We start from the raw sequence: 21,276 nt of genomic DNA, 5'->3' as shown, positions 1-21,276 counted from the left end.
CTTGCCAGCGTGCCTTCGACACTTCACGTGGCGCAAAACCCCCGTGGTGACGCCACCAACACTTAAGTGGCGAACAGCGGTGTTCGTTGTTGTTGTTGGGCTTGGGGAAAGGTGCCCGGGAGTGGGGAAAAGGGCTGGAGTAGTGGTTGGTGGGGAAGGGGGGTGCCACGCAATATCCAGGGGTGGAGATCTGTTGGGCATGGTGGGTGGGGGGGGGGCACTCGTTCATTGACGCGTGCAGTCACACCCCGGTGCAATGTCGGTGCGACGAATATCGAAACGACGTCAATCGAAGCGATCCGCGGGAGGGCGAAAGCCAAGGAGCGACGGATAGCAAGAGGGGCAGACAATGTTGTCAGCGCGACGTAAGCGTGTGGGGGGGTTTGAGCGACGCTAATCAGGCGGTGGTGTTAATAATTATAAAGTGACGACGTAGTTTGCGAAGCGACGTTAAAAGGGGGGGGGGAAGAGGGGAAATACATCGAGGTATTACTGTCCTGTCACGAGTGTATAAAGTGGAACGATGTATCAATTAATATTTGCTGTAGCTACAACAGCCCATCGTTAACATTTGTCGGTAAGCAAACACATTGGGCTCTATGGAGGCACTACACTATTATACACTGCACTACTATTACATTACACTACTATACACTACACTATACAATACATAATTGGCTCTATGGAGGCCCATCGTGAAGCGATTAATCGTTAACAGAGGTGGTCGTTAAGAGGGGTTCTACTCTACACTATTAAACAATACACTACTAAACACCACACATTACACTATACACTTCACTACTATACACTAGACATTGGGCTCTATGGAGGTCCTGTCGTTTGGGGTGCTCGTTAAGAGGGGTTCTACTGTCCAGGCAATGTAAAACTATTACATCCTCTCGTCCAGTTTATGGATCACAATACAATAATATAAGTGTTGTTGCAAAATGCATTTAATTGAAACAATTTAATTCATTTTGCGTTCCACCTGCTGTGCGGAATACAATTTGATGGATTACATTCCATGGGACGTTGTGGAAAATAAATTGTATTAAGGTTTCACAATGTATATTAAAACCAATAATATTGCACTCATTCCATATTGCACTCAATCCATCACAGTCATCAATTTCGCTTTCACCGATTTCACGCATCACAGATTCACCCATTCTATTTTATTCACCTCGTCTTCCACTACTAACTTCATAGGTACCGTGCTTAATTCTCTGTAAAGCGCCTTGGTCAAGGCACTATATAAATTAGATTACACATTAGATGCGACTGATTAAATAAATGTTTACATTGCTTCCATGTGAGAGAATAAAATGCAATTATCCCGTGTTTTCACTCTTGCTCGCAGCTTTAACAAATGAGTTGTGGCAGAGTTAGGAGGGAGGGCTCACATGTTCGTTGATAGCGGAATCTACGAGCTGAACTTGCCGCGATAGCTAACGTTCTCGGGTCAACAGCCACATTAGCCCACAAAGAAAACTTACATCTCAACATTTGCCTTAAATCATTGGAATTATTTAAGTACTCGGAAGCGTTACCCATTGAACACGTCACATCTCAAATCATTGCATTTCAGTGTTTAAACAAATTAGGCCAGAGGAATCGTAGGACCCCGACGAGCTATATTTGTACAACGCAAATTACCTGCTTTAAAGCTTGCGTTGACAGTTGTTTTTCCATACTGGCAATCGATACCCTCGTACGATGCTTGGCACGTGCAACTGGCGTTGCAGAAAGGTGTATTATAGCATGTTCCCCCATTCTTACAATATCCCGCGATACAGGCAGTCTGATTGCAATTCAAAGGCACACAGTCCTGTCCATCGCCTGTTAAATGACACACAAGCAAAACAGTTAGACATATAGTGAATAAAATGTTTATCAGTCACGTGGACGAAATAATTGCCCTCATATTGGTGAGGATTACTCTGATTAACCATTTCAATGATGATGGCACACGGCTAGATCATCTGCATTGGCTCTACTGTTCCCACCTCATTAATTAATTTTAATTATCTTCGTTCTTGGTCATGCTCCTCTGTTGATTCATACAATTATCTCAAGCTCAAAATGTCTACATTCTAAGTTGTAATTAGCAGAAAAAAGCCCGTTTCAAGTAAAGAGTCCACAACTTGTGCTTCTCCTGAAATCAAATCATGAGCTCGTGTAGTCGTTCCCTCGCATGCTCAACCTCGTAAACCCAATTGTGAATTCTAGAATATTGTAAACACGTCAGCTGTTTTCTGAGTTAAACATTACAGTGAAGTTATAGATCTAATTATTGCGTTTCAGTCAGGTTTTTCTTCCAAATTTTGTGAATCAAATCTTAGTTGGGATAATATGACTCGCGCTTTTGAAATGTGCATACCACCTAAAAAGGTGTGGATTTGTAACATCAGCCTATGTGTCAGTAAACATTGTTCACAATACTGAGCACACTCAGAACACTTACGCTTATAACCATCGCTGCAGTTGCACTTGTATGTGCCCGGGATGTTGTCGCATTTTTCGTTTTGAGGACAAGTCATACTTTTACACTCATCGATGTCCACACAATTGATTCCGTTTTCTGGTGAGGACCAAACATTGCCAATTATTAAACAATCAATAAATGTACAACATCATTTACAGCATATATTTTAAATAAAACAATCGCAGCAAGGCAGGAATGAGATACATTTTTGTTTATTAAATGGGTTGACCACAGGCCCAGAGACCCACATGCAACAAAACTATTAAAGTTGTAATAAACAAGCGTTTACGTGTTTCACTAATTGAGCACGGTTATTATAAAAGAGTCGATTGTAAGGAATTTGAAAGTCAAGCAGTGAAAGGGAAAAAGCAGAAAGAAAGGTGATTTTAAAAATGTGTTTGACCCGCAGTGTGGTGGTGGTTGAACATAGAAACTATTTCTATTTAATCAGGTGAGGCCAACTGACTGATGTAGCTCTTTTTCAGAAGTGACCTGGCCACACATGATAGTTCAACTAAGTGGCTTATCACGTGGAAATGTATAGCAGTCAAATACACGAAACGCATATCATGGATGAGACAAAATAGTTCGGTGAGCGAGTGGTGACCGAGCGAGTGATTGGAGTGAATCGGCGAGTGCTGGATCGTCAACTCGCCTGACTGCTTTATGTTAATTTCTGTCACGTGCTGCGAAGGAAGAGCTGCATTCTCTACCCCAGATATGACAGCATTATTCCAATTTTGGCCAATTGTGTGATTATCTATCGTCGTAATAATTGTTCTGGCCATAAAATAACGTCACTCTGAGGTTAATTTGACAAATACATTAATAATAACAAGATTAGGAATGCTCATTCACTGCTGAAGCCATGTCCTTAATTGGTCTAGGTATATAGCCAATATTTAAAACAGTGTCATGTATCAGTCGTCAATGTTCACCAACATACGTGGATTAATCATAATTGGGTGCTGCCGCATTCGCAGAGATGAACAAGGACAATTGACGAATACATAAACCTCAACGCATTTGTCAATACCAACGCCTTAAAAGGAGACATATCATGGGCGACGTTTTTAGGCAATGGTCCTTTTTCATAGAACAAAGTATCTCTGCCTGAAATGTCGTGGTTTTATATACTATATATTTTTTTGCCGTGTAGGTATATACATCTGTCTGGATGGTGGATGTGTCCGCCTTGGCTAGGTGGGCACAAAATTTTAAGTGCAAATCCATTTTTATCACTTGGCTTGATAACATGAATACCACTTAGTGGGATGTCAACAATGGTTGTAACACGTGGGCATGGAATATACCAATAACGCATTTGACGTGATATACACCAATAACACCTTTGCACGTAGGTGACTTACCGTGACTTTACCGTAAGAACCAAAGAGTATGGATCCTTGCAGTGACGAAAACTTCAAATCTAGAAAGTTAGCAGGGTTGTGTCCCCCAATGTGGGCCCATCCATGAGCATAAGAGCAGATGTATATAACTTCTCCTTTTAAGGCAGTGTTATTCACAAATGTGTTGAGCTTTCTTTGTTAATTTAAAATGTAAAAACAAAGCAAAATAACTCACTCTCATAGCCAGCGACGCACTGGCACTCCACAGACCCCACGGTGTTTTTGCAAATGGAATTGGCACTGCAGTTGTACTGATTGGTAGCGCACTCATCCAAATCCAAGCAACTGCTGAGGGTGTTGTTGTAATAGTAACCCGGGTTACACAAGCATTGATATGAACCATCACTGTTTGAGCAATTTGATCCTTTTCCACAAACAGTCGGTGAGGTTTGACTGCACTCGTTGATATCCACGCAGGCAGTTACATTCTCTGGAGAAGATAAAAAAACACATAGCATCGGACAAATAGGGTTTTAGATGATTTTGTTTAACCAGGTGAGAACTCGAGTGACCATGAATGAGTCTCTCTTTGCAAGAGTGACCGAGGTCACCGGAATGACAAAAAGCAATGATGGAAAACAAACAGCAATGATGCAAATATACATCCTAGTAAAAGCAATTAAATATGAATTAGAGAAGAAAAAAAACAACCGTATTTCAGAAAAGTGGAAAATTACTTCACAAACATAAACATATTAAATTAAATTCATTGAAAGTTGGCTTGGACACATCCCTTTTATAAACTGTTCAAGGTACAATCAAGTTACAGAAACATAAAAATACAAGCAGGGTGATTATTGAACTAGTATGCAAACAGACAGGACATATGTCAAACACAACAGCAAGTTAAGTAATTACATGATTTACAGTTAAGCATAAACTTGTGAATCGGATGGACAGGTATTTGGGGAGTTAACTGAGAATGAATAGGAACCATGTGGTTATGTTGTCCTATGTACAGTACAATTAATACATTTGATGGGTTCAGTGATGACGTTGTCTTGCTCTATTTAAGACCGGAAGCAGGTGGATGGCTTCACTATTCTGGAAAATCACCCTATGATGCTCGATGTAATTGCCAGCGAAACGTGGCACTCAAATTGTAAATTTTGTGGATTTATTCTCCAATACACTGGTGGGCTGAAGTAGTAACTAATTGGCGTTTTGTTTACGTGACAAATCCCTTACGAATTGGCTGTGTCGGGTGGTGGAGGGTTTCGACACATTTATACTGATTCGATCTAACCCAAAAACCTTTATTATGAATAATATTGGTCGCGAAAGCCTACGTGTTAAACCGAATACACTTTAGTCACTTATACTGAATGTTAACACTTCTTGATAGTGCAAACCAAAGATGTTAGTTGCTCTCACCAGTGTTGCTTGAACAACATATTGCATTAATAAATTATCAGTCACCCCATATATTAATATCTCTCAATGGATATGCAAAAAAATAGACCTGGGCCAGTTGTATCTAGCTCAGCATTCGGTTTGTCCGTCAACTAAATTATAAGATCCTTTCAGAAGGCCTGAATCAAGAAGTTAGTGGATCCCCCCAGACGTGGGTGTAAACAGTTGATCCAACAGGGTTCCAAAAATTGTCCAAAAAAGAAATGTATTGTGTGTAGGCATATACATGCCTACACACTCTACATACAATACAGTCAGTAGTATCTGCACACATTTGGGGAGGAAGAAGCGGACACCAGTGGGGGTGATGGGCGAGGCGCAAAGCGCTGAGAAGCCCTCCACAGGAGCGAGAATAAGGCGGCCGTAGCCCGCCGAAATTCTAGAGCTAGAAAATTCTAACTATAATGCTTAATTAATATGCAGAGGTATTCAACTACCAAAGCACATTAACACTGGCTTGCAAATTACCTGGTTACATATGCCACCACTGCAATCCTGGGTTCATGATTTACAATCACATGTCTAAGATAATTAAACAAATCTACGTATCAGTTTAGATCTTAAGTTTTCGTGAATGCAATGTTCCATACTCTTTTGTTCTATGTATTTTTTGCCATGTAGGTATAAACATCTGTCTAGTTGATGGATGTGTTCACCTTAGCTAGGTGGACACAAACTCTTTCAAGTGCAAATCCATTTTTATCACTCTTGGATTGATAACATGAATACCACTTTGTGGGATGTCAACAGAGGTTGTAACACGTGATCATGGAATATACCAATAACGCATTTGACAGGATATACCAATAACACCTTTGCAGTTATACCACTCAATGTATCGTTACCAGGGTTGTTTCCCCGAATGTGGGCCCATCCATGAGAACAAGAGCAGAGGTATATAACTTCTCCTTTTAAGGCAGTGTTATTCACAAATGTGTTGAGCTTTCTTTGTTAATGAAAAATGGAAAAACAAAGCTAAATAACTCACTCTCATAGCCAGCGACGCACTGGCACTCCACAGACCCCACGGTGTTTTTGCAAATGGAATTGGCACTGCAGTTGTACTGATTGGTAGCGCACTCATCCAAATCCAAGCAACTGCAGAGGGTGTTGTTGTAATAGTAACCCGGGTTACACAAGCATTGATATGAACCATCACTGTTGGAGCAATTTGATCCTTCTCCACAAATAGTCGGTGAGGTTTGATTGCACTCGTTGATGTCCACGCAGGCAGTTACATTCCCTGGATAGGAAAAAAAAACACAACATAGCATGGACAAATAGGGTTTTAGATGATTTTGTTTAACCAGGTGAGAACTCGAGAGACCAGGAATGAGTCTCTTTGCAAGAGTGACCGAGGTCACAGGAATGACCAAAAGCAATGATGTAAAACAAACAACAGGAATGACGCAAATATAAATTATAGTAAAAGCAACTCAATATGATTTCTATTTAAAGCTTTCGTGACTGCAGGGATTCATCTTCTTGGTTCTTTCGGTAAAGTCACGTAGAAGGAAAATAATAAAATAATAAAACCTAATAAAATAATTCTCACGAAGTTTCGGCCACAACGCAAGCAGCCGTCCTCAGGTGAAGAATGAAATACCACCAAGCTTGGAGCGTATATTTAAGCTGGGTTGGAGGGGGGGGGGAAGAAGAGCGCCTAGACAAAATAATTTGCATATCAAGAGGAATTTAGCATATGGAAAATGCGTAGGAGGTGGGCGGGGGGGTTGCAAATTAATATTATGCCCGTGAATTATGCAGGATTAGCAGCATCAAATGGAGGGGGAAGGGGGGTAGCATTAACGAAGGAAAAAGGAATGTTAATAGTATGTAGCTGCAGTTGTTAAACACACTCTACATACAATATAGTCAGTAGTATCTGCACACATTTGGGGGGGAAGAAGCGGACACCAGTGGGGGTGATGGGCGAGGCGCGAAGCGCTGAGAAGCCCTCCGCAGGAGCGATAATAAGGTGGCCGTAGCCCGCCGTTATTATAGTGCTAGAAAATTATAACTAGAGTGGTTAATTAATATGCAAAGATATTGAACTACCAAGGCACATTAACACTGGCTTGCAACTTACCTGGTTACATATGCCACCACTGCAATTCTGGGTTCATGATTTACAATCACATGTCTAAGATAATTAAACACATCTACATATTTTTTGCCATGTAGGTATAAACATTATCTAAGTGATGGATGTGTCCACCTTAGTTAGGTGGACACAAACTCTTTTAAGTGCAAATCCATTTTTATCACTCTTGGACTGATAACATGAATACCACTTAGTGGGATGTCAACAATCGTTGTAACACGTGGGCATGGCATATAACAAACACATTCCTGTGGAGGGAGCTGGTAGGAACGTTGGGTTGCTCGGTCAATGGCCAGGGTCAACGGCGGCGTGGTGTATTCCGCAAATATGCCCGACTGTGAGGGCGGGCACAAGCCGGCGTGAGTAGGTTAAACGTTGAGTTTTATAAGGGCACCACGGGGTGACCAGCCCCTCCCCACCCAGCCCCACCCCTCCCACCCCCCACCCAGCCCCACCCTCCACACCCAGCTGTTGTATCTGTGCCCCTTTTCTAAAAAAAAAAAAGTATTATTAAGAATAAAAAATGTTTTTTTACATAGATATATATTTAATTAAATAATGAAAACAGCCTCTACTCCTCACAAGCACACCAGGAATCTGTGAAATGGGGAGGGCCATTAAGTGGCAAGATTTCAGAGCACAGAGAGGTCAGAGACATCCAGATGGACAAAAGGTCGATGGCTTGACCTTCCCAAGACGTCTGGAGATGCACGGATAAGGTGCAGAGCAGAGAAAAACAACTATTGCAACTCGCGTTTTCTTTAACGTTTTCCAAGAAGAAAAGTAGAAACTTAACAAAAGAATTAACCAGCAAACAATAGGGGCTTGTTATTAGATATTCCCTTATATTACTCGTATTCATCGCAGATTGATTATTTTGTATTGTATGTTTCTATCTGCATGACCTTACCAAAAACTAAAGAATACGTATTCCAGAAAGCTTAAGTGGAAACTTAGTTACACTTAACCTCAGGACATTAAAATATAACTCAGAATAAACACCAATCCCTGGAAAGAAACGCATAACCAAACTTGGCAAAGCCCTCAAAATAATGATGTTACGAATATTCATAGACCGAATAATAACCACGATATACTAAGACCGAGGGAACTCATAAGAAATATCAAGAATAAATGTAACACACAGGACCACATAAATGTAATGCAAAAATCTCCTCAGCCACCTTTGTCTCAAACGGTCCGGCACAAACAGATGGCCCATAAATACTTAGGGGGTTAGAAAAGGTCGCGAGGAGGGGTCGCAAGGGTGTCTAGTTCTTCTCTCTCGGTTTGTTGTTTGTTTTCCTCTTGCAAGAGACGCGCAGAGAGGAGAGGGTGTTCACGTTTTTGAGTTAGGCACAAACGCGCAGAAGAGTGAGCAGTCTGGTTCGAGTCGCGCTCAGTCTTGCAACTCGGCTTGCGACGCAGCGTTGCGACGGGGCTCGCAAGGGAGTTGGGGCGCGTCGTGCCTCGAGAAGAGATGGAACGAGGAGGGGTCGTTCGAGTCGCATAAATCTGAGTTCAACCTGGGTCGAGGCTGGGTTCAGCCGTGCTCCGGCTGGCGGAGCATCGTGAGGGAGCAAACACCGATACCGATGGCAGGTGTCGCTTCTCGCAGAACGAAGTGACGAGATGTGGTTAAGAGCGAGTGAAGCTGGCAGCTGCACGAACAAAGGAAAGCACGGAGAAGAGAGAGTGACGAGTGACGACAAGCAATCACAACCTGTAGGAAGGGTGAAAATCGCCAAGCGTCGACCAAGCGAGCATCGAAAAAGACGAGCAGCAGCGGATGAGTAACAAGAGCCATCGTTCATCGCCAGAGCGCTCCAAGCCGGTGAGCGCGCACAGCCGCGTCGCCCAGAGCCTGAGCCAACACAGCCTGAAGTAAGGGCGGGTGTCCGTGTGAAGTTGGCAGCGATCAAGGAGAGAGCGACGACGATACCATCCCACACCGCCGAAGGCGAGCATCGTGCCGACTCAACAATCATCCAGCAGTGGAGAAGCTTGGAGCTGCCACCAAGAGAGAGAGAGCGCCATCGAATGCGCCGTGTGTTTGATACACACACACCAACCAACACCCAGTGAGAACAGACAAGACGTCCAGCAGCAACGACGGAATCATCGCGCACCACGTCGGCGAGCGTCGTGCCGACGCCACTCATCTAGCAGTAGAGAGAGCGCACGAGCAGCACGACTCGGGCGTCACCGAGCGTCGTGCCGACTCGTGGAGGAGCTGCGCGCTATCCGACGACGGAATCATCGCGCACCACGACGGCGAGCGTCGTGCCAACGCCGCTCAATCGAGCAGTGGAAAGAGAGACGCGCACGAGCAGAGACACGCCCGAGCGAGGGAGACAGCACGGGCTCGCTGTGGCCACGCCCAAGCGAGAGGAACCTCTAAAGAGCTGGTTGTATCCTCCCCCACCCACAAGCTAAGACACCTCTCCCGGCTCTAAAAAAATAATTAATTTTGCAAAGGGGACAACGCACACACAACACGCACACGAATAAGACTTTCAAAAAGTTATTTGTGTTTCAAAAAGGGTTGCCATTTCAGGGTGGTGCGTTCAATATCAACTGATCGTGCAAAGCAGTTGCTGCCGTCGAGTTACATGAATAAGAAATGTTTTAGTCATTTATTTTCGTTAATTGCATAATCTTGCCGATGAATCTAATGACGTATACTTTTGTCTTTGCATATTAGAGTGTCATATGTTTGTTTAGAATTAAAATTGCTTAACACCAAGTGTTCGAGTGCTTCTTTCCCAGTCCATGCAAAACTGTCTTATTTATAAGAACTGTTACCTGCGATGAGATATGAAGTTGGAGACCTAACATAACATAAACACACTAAGATAATCAATAAATGTTTGATCAAAGATAATCGTTTTATCCTGATTGATACAACTCTGGATAACGAAGCTAAGCCTAATTATCATAACTGCACACATTAACACAATCGCAAGCATCCGCATAAATCAATACGATAATATCCGTGATTATCATAATTTATGCATATAATTACATACATTATCATAATTCATGCGATTTACGCATTTTTCGAAATTTTATTAATTTTTATCAAAATTTCATAATCCGGCATAAACAACACAGCCCCTCCCACCCTCCCCACCCACCCCACCCAACCCCTCTCCACCCTCCCCTCCCCACCCAGCCCCACCCTCCGCACCCAGCCCCTCCCTCCCCACGCAGCCCCTCCCTGCACGACGGACGGACACAATAATACATGATATACACCAATAACACATTTGCAGTTATACCACTCAATGTATCGTTACCAGGGTTGTTTCCCCCAATGTGGGCCCATCCATGAGCATAAGAGCAGAGGTATATAACTTCTCCTTTCAAGGCGGTGTTATTCGCAAATGTGTTGAGCTTTCTTTGTTAATCAAAAATGGAAAAATAAAGCAAAATAACTCACTCTCATAGCCAGCAACGCACTGGCACTCCACAGACCCCACGGTGTTTTTGCAAATGGAATTGGCACTGCAGTTGTACTGATTGGTAGCACACTCATCCAAATCCAAGCAACTGCTGAGGGTGTTGTTGTAATAGTAACCCGGGTTACACAAGCATTGATATGAACCATCACTGTTTGAGCAATTTGATCCTTCTCCACAAACAGTCGGTGAGGTTATATTGCACTCGTTGATGTCCACGCAGGCAGTTACATTCTCTGGAGAGGATAAAAAAAAACACAACATAGCATCGGACAAATAGGGTTTTAGATGATTTTGTTTAACCAGGTAAGAACTCGCGGGACCAGGAATGAGTCTCTCTTTGCAAGAGTGACCGAGATCACCGGAATGACCAAAAGAAAAGACGTGAAAAAACAACAGCAATGACGCAAATATAAATGATAGTAAACGCAACTAAATATGAATTAGAGCAAAAAAAACAACCGTATTTCAGAAAAAGTGGAAAATACCTTCACAAACACAAACAAATATGAAATTAAATGCATTGAAAGTTGACTTGGACAAATCCCTTTTATAAACTGTTCAAGGTACAATCAAGTTACAGAAACAAAAATACAAGCAGGGTGATTATTGAACTAGTATACAAACAGACAGGACATATGTCAAACACAACAGCAAGTTAAGTAATTACATGATTTACAGTTAAGCATAAACTTGTGAATCAGATGGACAGGTATTTGGGGAGTTAACTGAAAATGAATAGGAACCATGTGGTTATGTTGTCCTATGTACAGTACAATGAATACATTTGATGGGTTCAGTGATGACGTCGTCTTGCTCTATTTAAGACCGGAAGCAGGTGGATGGCTTCATTATTATGGCAAATTGCCCCATGATCCTGGATGTAATTACCAGCAAAAACGTCGTACTCAAATTGTAAATGTTGTGGATTTATTCTCCAGCACACCGGTGGGCTGAAGTAGTCACTAATTGGCATTTTGTTTACGTGACAAATCCCTTACTAATTGGCTGTGTCGGGTGGTGGAGGGTTACGACACATTTATACTTGTGCGATCTAACCCAAAAAACTTTATTATGAATAAAATTGGTCACGAAAGCCTACGTGTTAAATCGAATACACCTTAGTCACTTATACTGAATGTTAACACTTCCTGATATTGCAAACCAATGATGTTAGTTGCCCTCATCAGTCTAGCTTGAACAACATTGCATTTATAAATTGTCAATTCCCCCATATATTAATATCTCTCAATGGAAATGCAAAAACAATAGACCTGGACCAGTTGTATCTAGCTCAGCATTTGGTTTGTCCGTCAATTAAATTATAAGATCCTTTCAGAAGGCCTGAATCAAGAAGTTAAAGTGGACCCCCCCCCAGACGTGGGGGTAAACAGTTGATCCAACAGGGTTCCAAAAATTGTCGACCATCCCCCTCCCCCCCCTAAAATGTTGCACTCCCCGACTCCAAAAAAGAAATGTATTGTGTGTGTAGGCATGTATATGCCTACACACACTCTACATACAATAGTCAGTAGTATCTGCACACATTTGGGGGGGAAGAAGCGGACACCAGTGGGGGTGATGGGCGAGGCGCAAAGCGCTGAGAAGCCCTCCACAGGAGTGAGAATAAGGCGGCCGTAGCCCGCCAAAATTCTAGAGCTAGAATATTCTAATTAGAATGTTTAATTAATATGCAGAGATATTCAACTACCAAAGCACATTAACACTGGCTTGCAAATTACCTGGTTACATATACCACCACTGCAATTCTGGGTTCATGATTTACAATCACATGTCTAAGATAATTAAAGAAATCTACATATTTTTTGCCATATAGGTATAAACGTCTGTCTAGGTGATGGACCTTGTCTAGGTGAACAAACTGTTTTAAATGCAAATCCATCATCACTTTTGGATTCATAAAATGAATACCATTTAGTGGGATGTAAACAGTGGTTATAACATGTGGTTAATGTAATATACCAATAACGTGTTTGACGTGATATATACCAATAACACCTTTGCTGTTATACCACTTTAATGTATCGTTACCTGGGTTGTTATCCCCAATGTAGGTGTATCCTTTAGCACAAGAGCAGAGGTAAGATCCAATCGTGTTGACGCACTGTGCAGATTGGTCTGTGCAATTTGTCAAACATTCATCGATGTCACTGCACATTCTGCCATCTCCTGTAAAGCCTTGTTTACAAATGCAGTTGTAGGAACCCTCGTTGTTAGAACAGGTGGCATTGGTATGGCATGTGTTTTGAGTTGCACATTCATTTATATCTGAAAAAACAAAAGACACGGCACAGTGTATGTGATATTTTTAAAAGGGTGTGCATTTATTCTATGACGTCATACCTACAGTGTATTTACCGCATTGCAACATACTTTAATTGCATTTGCTGTGTCAATTACAAAATACTTTATACGCATACACAATTCTAGGTGTTTAACAAACCTTCTTTAGAACTGCTATTTGTGTTTAGTTTGTTGTCCTTCGCTCTGCACCTCCGATAAACACAGTTGGCTACGTATGGTGCGAAAGAAGTTCAAAATACATACAGTACAATCTGGGTTCCCTTTCGCGATTATCCCCTGTTTTATCGAAATGATACACTCAATACTTAAACTTGTATCCGTTGGTTTTTCATTGTACCATTAATCCGTATGGAAGTTTACTGCTTCACATCTGTGACACGCTCCTTGACACATTTTCACTACCTGCGCAGTTTGTCCCATTGTAGCCAGGAAAACAGTTGCACTTGTAGGACCCTGGAGTATTCTGGCAATAGGAGTTGTTTGTGGATAGGCAGGGATCGATCGCGGCACTACACTCATTAATATCTGCAAAGAAATGAACACAATTTTTAAAAATTTTCAACTAAGTTTAGAAGATTACAACACATTCGAGCGCACTGCACTATGCACTAGGGAATATGAATTATGTTCCCGGTCTCACGGCTAACAACCGTTGCATGCATTGACCGACGTGCTGAAATATAGTCAATCAACCCCATGACTGACAGTGTCAGGAGGCCATCCTACAACAGTGAAAGAGGACTGCTAATTATTATTATTGTAGACTCAGACGTAGGCTACGAGGATAAAAAGTTACGAGCAACAATCTTTATCTTGGCCAAAAAATAACTGTAGGCACTTAATCCAGGAGAAGACTGATCACGGCTTATAATGATGATGTGTGTGCGCGCATCTCTTTCTCAAGTGGAGTGTTTGTCCGTCTATTTCATTATTTTATTTTTAATTTCTGTGTCTGCCTACTGTGTCTCATTTCAATGTCTATGTGTACATCTATTTCATTGTTTTATGTTGATGTCTCTGTGTCGATGCATTTGTTAATTATGCTCTTTTGTTGTCTGTGTTTTTGTTGATTAATTCTAAAACATCGCGGCACGCCTGGGGTTATGCCACGGGGGCAGCACACCGATTGTGGAGCAATGCTCTACAGCACAAACTGTGTCAGTGTACTTGGCCCATGCAGTGCGATTCCTATGGCAGCCAAGGTTGAAAAACCCAAGGGACCAATTTTAATAATTAGCAATGCACCATTGTATTTTGTATACAGCACTTCATGTTTGACACGCATTTTATGACTCAGAATTTGAAACAGTACTCGTAGGATTCACGGAAGATACGTCTTTAAAAAAATCATGAATAATTTCTGAAAATGGTATGATCTACCGTACAAACAAAGTTTCATGTTGAAAGTGCTGAGGACGTGTGTCACCTCTTGCATCCTGCGATTATTTAATACGTTCCAGAGCCACTCTTTGATCATAAAAACTGAAAAAAACTCCACTTTAAAGCAAAAAAATGACAAAAGACCAATGTTAAATATGCGACGCATTTGTAAAAGTGTGTTTACCTTGACACAAGATAGAGCCAACCCCTTGATACCCTTCCTTGCAATTGCACTCGTAGCTCCCGAGCGTGTTGAAACAGACACCATTTTCAACACAAAGCGACGAATTGAGGGCACATTCATTGATATCTGCACATTCAGAGAACAAAAATAAATTAAAACATTTGGATGTACTTAATAAAAGTACTCTTTCACTAAAAATACTTTTGTAAAAATGCCTCACTGATGCAAATATCTTGACTTAAAGCTTTCGTGACTGCAGAAATTCATATTCTTTGGGTCTTTCGGTAAAATCACGTAGATAGGTTCAAATAAAAGAACCAAAAACTACTTTTCGATCGCTACACAAGCGGACGACCGCTTGTGTTGCGATCGAAACGTCGTAGTTTTTTGTTATTTTCTTTGAACTTATCTACATGACTTTACCGAAAGACCCAAAGAATATGATGCAAATATGTTTGATTTGAGATGTCATACATCGTAGGTTATTTAAAATACTCAAATGACAATATCACAGTTAACCATCAGATATATTTCAATTAACATCATATATTGAACTTAATATTCATATAGGAAAAAAAAAAGATTGTCAAATTGCATTCAACTAACAAAATAGACATTACCCCTTCTAATATTTACGTTTTGTCAATATATTGTAACAATGTAATTGATACCTTGGCACTTAGAGCTGTTGATGGTGGTGTTGATGTATCCAATGTCGCAAGAGCATGTAAATCCATGATAGTTGTTCAAGCATGTCTGATTGCATTTGGCGGGTACTTCCAGGCATTCGTCCACATCTGCCGATCCATCAACGGTGCATAACACAATCAGGTTATGACATCACATTTACCCCTCTGTTTTGAGACCGAAACAGGAGGAGGATTTCTCCACAATTCTGGTCGTCACCTGATGAGGGGCTGGTTCTAATTAGCGGCAAAACGTCGTACTCAGATCATAAATGTTGTGGGTTTAGTTTCCAACACATCGGTGTGCTGAACCAGTAACTAATTGGCATGTTTCGTTTAGGTGACAAACCTTACTAATTGACTGTGTCGGGTGGTGGTGGGTTTAACGACACGTTGATATTTATGCGATCTAAACAAAAAATCCTCTATTATGGATAATATTGGTCACGAAATCCTATGTGTTAATCTACTTTAAGCAGATTTACAATGTTTAAGCATTATCAGGTCTCATCTTCCGGCAACGGCAGTTGAAATAATGGTGGAATTTTCTTAAATCCGCTCACTTTGGTCCACCCAGGTGTACATGTGTGCTGCAACAGTTAGTCCATGAGGAAAGTCGTGTGGGGTAAAGTGTGGGTACTTTCACCTCTTCCATGATATCTGGGATAGCATGGAAGAGTAGGTCAAAAATATACTCCAGTTGAGGTTCTCCTGCCAGCAATGGAGTGAACAAGCAATCGGAGTGCTGCACCTTGACCACCTTTGTATATGCATACCCTATGTGTTGCATTCAACGTTCGATTTGTGGTGTTTTTTTATCACTTGTCAACATCCAAAATATCTGAAAGTGACAGTACTAAGTCTAATGAAAGTGTGCAATCTTGTTAAGCAAAATAAATATATGCCTATGGGACCTTTTTGCCAGGATTGAAATGATGGAAAAAGCAGAATAGGTCTTGACTAAAGCTTTCGTGACTCCAGGAATTTATATTCTTTGGGTATTTCGGTAAAGTCACGTTGACAGGTTCAAAGAGAACCTATCTACGTGACTTTACCATTTATTGCAATAACACAGGAGGTGTAATAACACAGGAGGTGTTAAGACGTTCAATCAACAAATAGACACCTTTTTTAAAGGTGTCAAGGCTGCATTAACCACACACGATTGTGGCAGAGAACATGCAAACATACATGCTCTGATAATATATGCATTGTTTTGAAACTAATTGGCATATACCAGAGACATGGCCTTGTCTCACCAAGACCAGAGAACGCAATAGGTTTCTACTTGGTGTTTGAACATCTTAATACTTGTGTTATTGCCAGGTAGGGTAAAAGTGCTTATTCTTTTTCAATACAGAGTTATGACTATTCATTATCACTGCAGAAAGTTGTTAATATTATTATATGGTGTATTTTATGGCATTTTTTTAAATTGAGTAAGAAAAATGATTCATTGATTGCGTGAAAATTTTCTGTACTGCACCTTATTTCTAATGAATGAGGAATTAATGAACACAATTAAAGAATGAAATATGTACACACCGTAACACTTGCTCCCGTTGCCTGTGAGCCCAACGGGACAGGGCCCACACGAAAAGCCTAGGGAGGGTGCAGGTTGATCTGTGCAGGTCACTCCAGGATGACAAGGGCTGTCCACACAGGCATTGTAGTCGTCCGTGCAGTATGCTCCCGCGTAGCCAGGATCACACAGACAGCCGGCAAGCTTCAGACGATCGCAGCAAAACGGCAAATAAATTAAGCGTGACACGGGTTATGTACGCAAACTAAAGCCATCTCCCCCCTAAGGGCCGATCAAGCATTATGATTAAACGGTATTCAAGTGCACTGATAGTGGTAAATGTATGGGTTTTCCAATACATAAACTGAAATGCTGTTTTCTGACTTCACATCCAGATAACATATTATTTTTACCAAAATTACTTAATTTTACCCCTAAGTACGAGATTAAAATGTACGACATTTGAAGAATTATAAAAAAAATTATATGTTGGGTAAATTTTAATGCAGCACTATGTTGTACATATATGGCTATTTAAATACATTCTTGAACTTTTGAATGAGCAATTCATTATTAAAGCAAAAATAAATTTAATAACTATAAATATATTTTTTAAAGACAGACTTTCCACCAGCACAAGGTGTCCACCACTTAAGAATAACACCCAAGGGATCACTTGATCTCACATTCAGTAACTTTTAATATATAGATATTTGACCAACTTTATATATATTATTTTAAGCGTGAAAACTGAACCACAAATACAACTTTCACGTGAAAAAACACATCCTAATTTTGTGGGGAAGAAACTCACAAAGCAATCTCGTCATTTAACATAGATTGACGAAAGCCAACACATGCGTCAATAACACTGCCCTGAAGAGGAAATACATATTGTAAATATATTCATAGCTACGAAGGAGGGACATCTTCTAAACGTCATCCATTAAGATAATTGGTTTTTTACCCTTCTATCTGGCAACAAAACTGACACCTTTTTACAAGGAGTCATGTTTGTATAGACCGCAATACCTGCAGTCATAATACAAACAAAAGACATAACTCTGATAATGTGCACTGTCCTTGAAGTTGATTGGTCCACACCCGAGACAGCTTTCCTTAGAGCCTAGTCTCACATGGGTTGGACCAGATGACGCCAAAAGGCGCACAACTCAAGGACAATGCACCATCAGAGTATGAGAGCTCGGGGCAAGCATCTACACAGATAGAAGGGTAAAAAACCAATTATCATATTTTTACTGGCAAATGAGGTTCCCATAGTGTCATCCATTAAATATATTATTTCCATTATAAGGGCAATGTTATTGAAATATGTGTTGAGTTTGTGTTATTTGCACTTCTGCCCCAATGCCAAAGCAATATCACACTGTTTTGATTCATGGAATGAAAGGAGAGTGACCCATTAAACAAAAATTCGTGTTGAACTTTCCAGAAAAGCAGTTTTCTGGAAACAACTATCACGTAATGGCTGCGAGTGAATTGGTCAAGTGAATGACTGCCCAACTGACCTGGAAAGTGGATCCGTCACTGCCGGTGATGCTCAGGGTGGTCTGGTTGTAAAGGCACGTGGAGTGGGCGCTGCAGTTGCACAGAGTGAGGTTGAGCAGCAGCGAAGAAGAGGCCTTGCCGTCGCTGGCGCTCACCACGCCAAATGCTGGCTCTGAGCTTCTGGGGCTCCACGTCAAAGTCCCATCGGCTGCAGAAACCCACCACCAGCAGTAATCAATGAGCACAGATGAATGACTTTCATGTATTGTGTTTGTATCGATGTTCAGAAAATAATATTTTTGCAGAATTCTTTGTTAGGCTAGTTTTTATTTTGAAAAATAGTAATTTACCAGAAGTATTTTACTGAAAAAAAAACAAGGGAAGGTACAACGTATGGTCAGGTTGGGTAATAAAGGTGGGCAACCTCGAGGGGTGAAGAGTACTGAAGTAAGTACCAACAAGCGAGGTAGGGTCCCACACAGTGAGTGCACATTATAAGTGAAAAAGACACAGTAGAGTGATGTATTTTAAATACTGCAAAATATATTTCTGAATGTATTACACAATAAAAAATATTAACCAGTGCAACGGATGGTCCCACATATGCATTGCATATTTCCAGGACGAAATTGGTCCGGTAAACCTTGCAACAAAGCCCAATGTCAGCTCAAGTTCTGACCCTGGTAAAATCTATTTTTTGACTTGGAGTCTCTGAATCTCCAAATATCCACAATTCAACTAGTTAAATATTCATAATCTCTGTTCTTGCTCAAGCTCTTTTTGTTCCTGGCCACCTTCAGAGGCATCGGGGGGCTCTGCCACCCAGCAAATTTGTACGAACATTGTCACCAAGTTGAACGATATGTGGAATAAAATATAACAAGAACCTTTCAAAAATTTTACATCGAGATGTCAATTTATTTAGCACAGAAAACATTAAATTATCATCACGTAGAGCAACAATTGTATGAATTCCAACCATTGACTTCTCAAAAAAGCCAAAATAAAACACACACACCTGTGATGTTGAGGTCTGAGGAATTTCTTGAAATGGTAAATACAATGGTGTCGTTGTTCGGGTCCACTGCGCTGATTTTGACTGTAACTACTCGATTCAGCATGGCAGAAATTTGCCCGTCGCTGGTAATGTTGGGAGGGAAGTTTTCTGAAACAAAACAACACATATCACTTATAGATTCACGCACAATAACACTCCTGCATGTTAGACATGTCTGTGTTATAATCATTTACATTTGTAAGGCACACTTCATCCAAGGATCCCAATGCACCTCTGTGTTATACACTATCAGAGGTAAATCACAGCAGAAAACCATAGCAGTATGTGCAAATGTACATTGCGTGATACAACAATGTATCGATACTCAATGGTTAATTAATCTGCGACTTTGAGATAAATACATTGCTAACAAAACTAGAATTTAACACACTAAAATACAGTAATTCCCATCTTATGGAAGCTCCGAAGTAAAACAAAACAGGTGTTTAAAAAATATGTACTGATGCATATGTTATGGTATCACTAGTGTCGCTTTACTCAAGTAGTGTGTTAGATGTACTACTATTATTTATCTTATAATACATGTTCTGTCGTGTGTTTGAAATGTTAATGTAGGACGCCACTGTTTTAACTATTTGACAATTCAACTCCTAAGATGCTTGAGTATGGCTCATTGAAGGCGTAAATTATTCTAAAGTAACGTATGATGTGAAAATTGTCCTCAATGTCACACCTCAGCTTGTCTTAAGTGACTGCTAATCAGGCATGTAATGTTTAATGCATTGTGAGAGATGCTTGCACACTCACAAATCGTGCAAATAAGACTGAAAAGGATTGATTAGTTATGATTGGAACCATATTGTATGCACGTTATACGCTATTCTTGCATTCAGTATAATGCAGCACACAAGTCTATCTCTATGAAGAAACAATACAAATGACAAAAAAAACATCTGGGCCAGGGGGCTGATTGTTACACTGCTTATTGTCAGGTCAAGAATTTACGTGGATATACAATGCTACTTTCTCCACTGGCACATCTGAGCCGAGACAGCGGGAGGACCCTTACGGTACGGGGTTTTTCCCACTGGCTATTTGCCATGCTGAGCTAGAAACAAACCATGATACATTCATCTCACAAGACGTCTGAATCTGGCTCGGGGCCCAGCAAGGGCAGGAGCAGAGCTAACTACGATTTAATTGCGTATAACATCAGTCTATACACTGAGCGGACACAGCATCAACGCTTCAAGTACACGCATCTTGCCTCGTTTGTTGCGTGTGATCTAAGTAACCTGACCCGCCCCTACTGGACATCCGTGAAAAAGAGCTTCACGGCTCATCGAATTCCTCCAGTCTAAATAAAGATTTCGATTTTGAAGTGGCACGGCTCGGCTTCTCCAGTGAAGGACAACCTTGGCGCCACATGAGCTGCACCGTGGCTGCCTTGGGCAAGGTCCCGGGCATTGCTCGAGTAGTAGAATGAAACAGAGGCACAGTGTAATTCAACTCACGTAGAGCTTTCTGCTGAAAGCCAAATTCCATAGTGCTCTTCAATGTGGCCAGCCCAAAGTTGGTGTCCCCGGTACTCAGCACGTCAAATATGCAGTCAAACTGTCCTCCACATGAAGCCTTAATGGAGGCAAGTCGTTCTGCAGATGTCTGACTTATGAGTTCTTCATAGAATGTAGGCACAAAGCTGTTGTTGTTGAATGTGGACCAAGTCTCCCCACTGGTGGCGTTATAAGTAAACAGGCTTGTGCTTGGCTTTGTTTGCCCT

General features: G+C 41.2%; 1 protein-coding gene across 1 annotated transcript in view; it reads right to left on the bottom strand.

Annotated features, from left to right (window-relative positions):
- The window catches only part of LOC133351032 (uncharacterized), an 87,915-nt gene that overhangs the window by 27,153 nt on the left and 39,486 nt on the right, over window positions 1-21,276 (bottom strand). The window contains exons 27-39 of the mRNA XM_061565918.1: window positions 21,011-21,274; window positions 19,497-19,643; window positions 18,499-18,686; window positions 16,993-17,173; window positions 15,433-15,558; window positions 14,762-14,887; window positions 13,600-13,722; window positions 12,925-13,161; window positions 10,854-11,108; window positions 6,296-6,550; window positions 4,070-4,324; window positions 2,465-2,581; window positions 1,657-1,839 (exon numbers count right to left, since the gene is read on the bottom strand). Of these exons, the coding sequence (XP_061421902.1) occupies window positions 1,657-1,839; window positions 2,465-2,581; window positions 4,070-4,324; window positions 6,296-6,550; window positions 10,854-11,108; window positions 12,925-13,161; window positions 13,600-13,722; window positions 14,762-14,887; window positions 15,433-15,558; window positions 16,993-17,173; window positions 18,499-18,686; window positions 19,497-19,643; window positions 21,011-21,274 (2,457 nt within the window). The remainder of the gene's footprint in view (window positions 1-1,656; window positions 1,840-2,464; window positions 2,582-4,069; window positions 4,325-6,295; window positions 6,551-10,853; window positions 11,109-12,924; window positions 13,162-13,599; window positions 13,723-14,761; window positions 14,888-15,432; window positions 15,559-16,992; window positions 17,174-18,498; window positions 18,687-19,496; window positions 19,644-21,010; window positions 21,275-21,276) is intronic.

The sequence above is a fragment of the Lethenteron reissneri genome, chromosome 36, assembly GCF_015708825.2.
Source record: "Lethenteron reissneri isolate LAM-NWPU_2019-01 chromosome 36, ASM1570882v1, whole genome shotgun sequence".
NCBI lineage: Eukaryota > Metazoa > Chordata > Hyperoartia > Petromyzontiformes > Petromyzontidae > Lethenteron > Lethenteron reissneri.
Note: the sequence above shows the minus strand (reverse complement) of the source record. Positions and strands in the feature narration are given on the sequence as shown.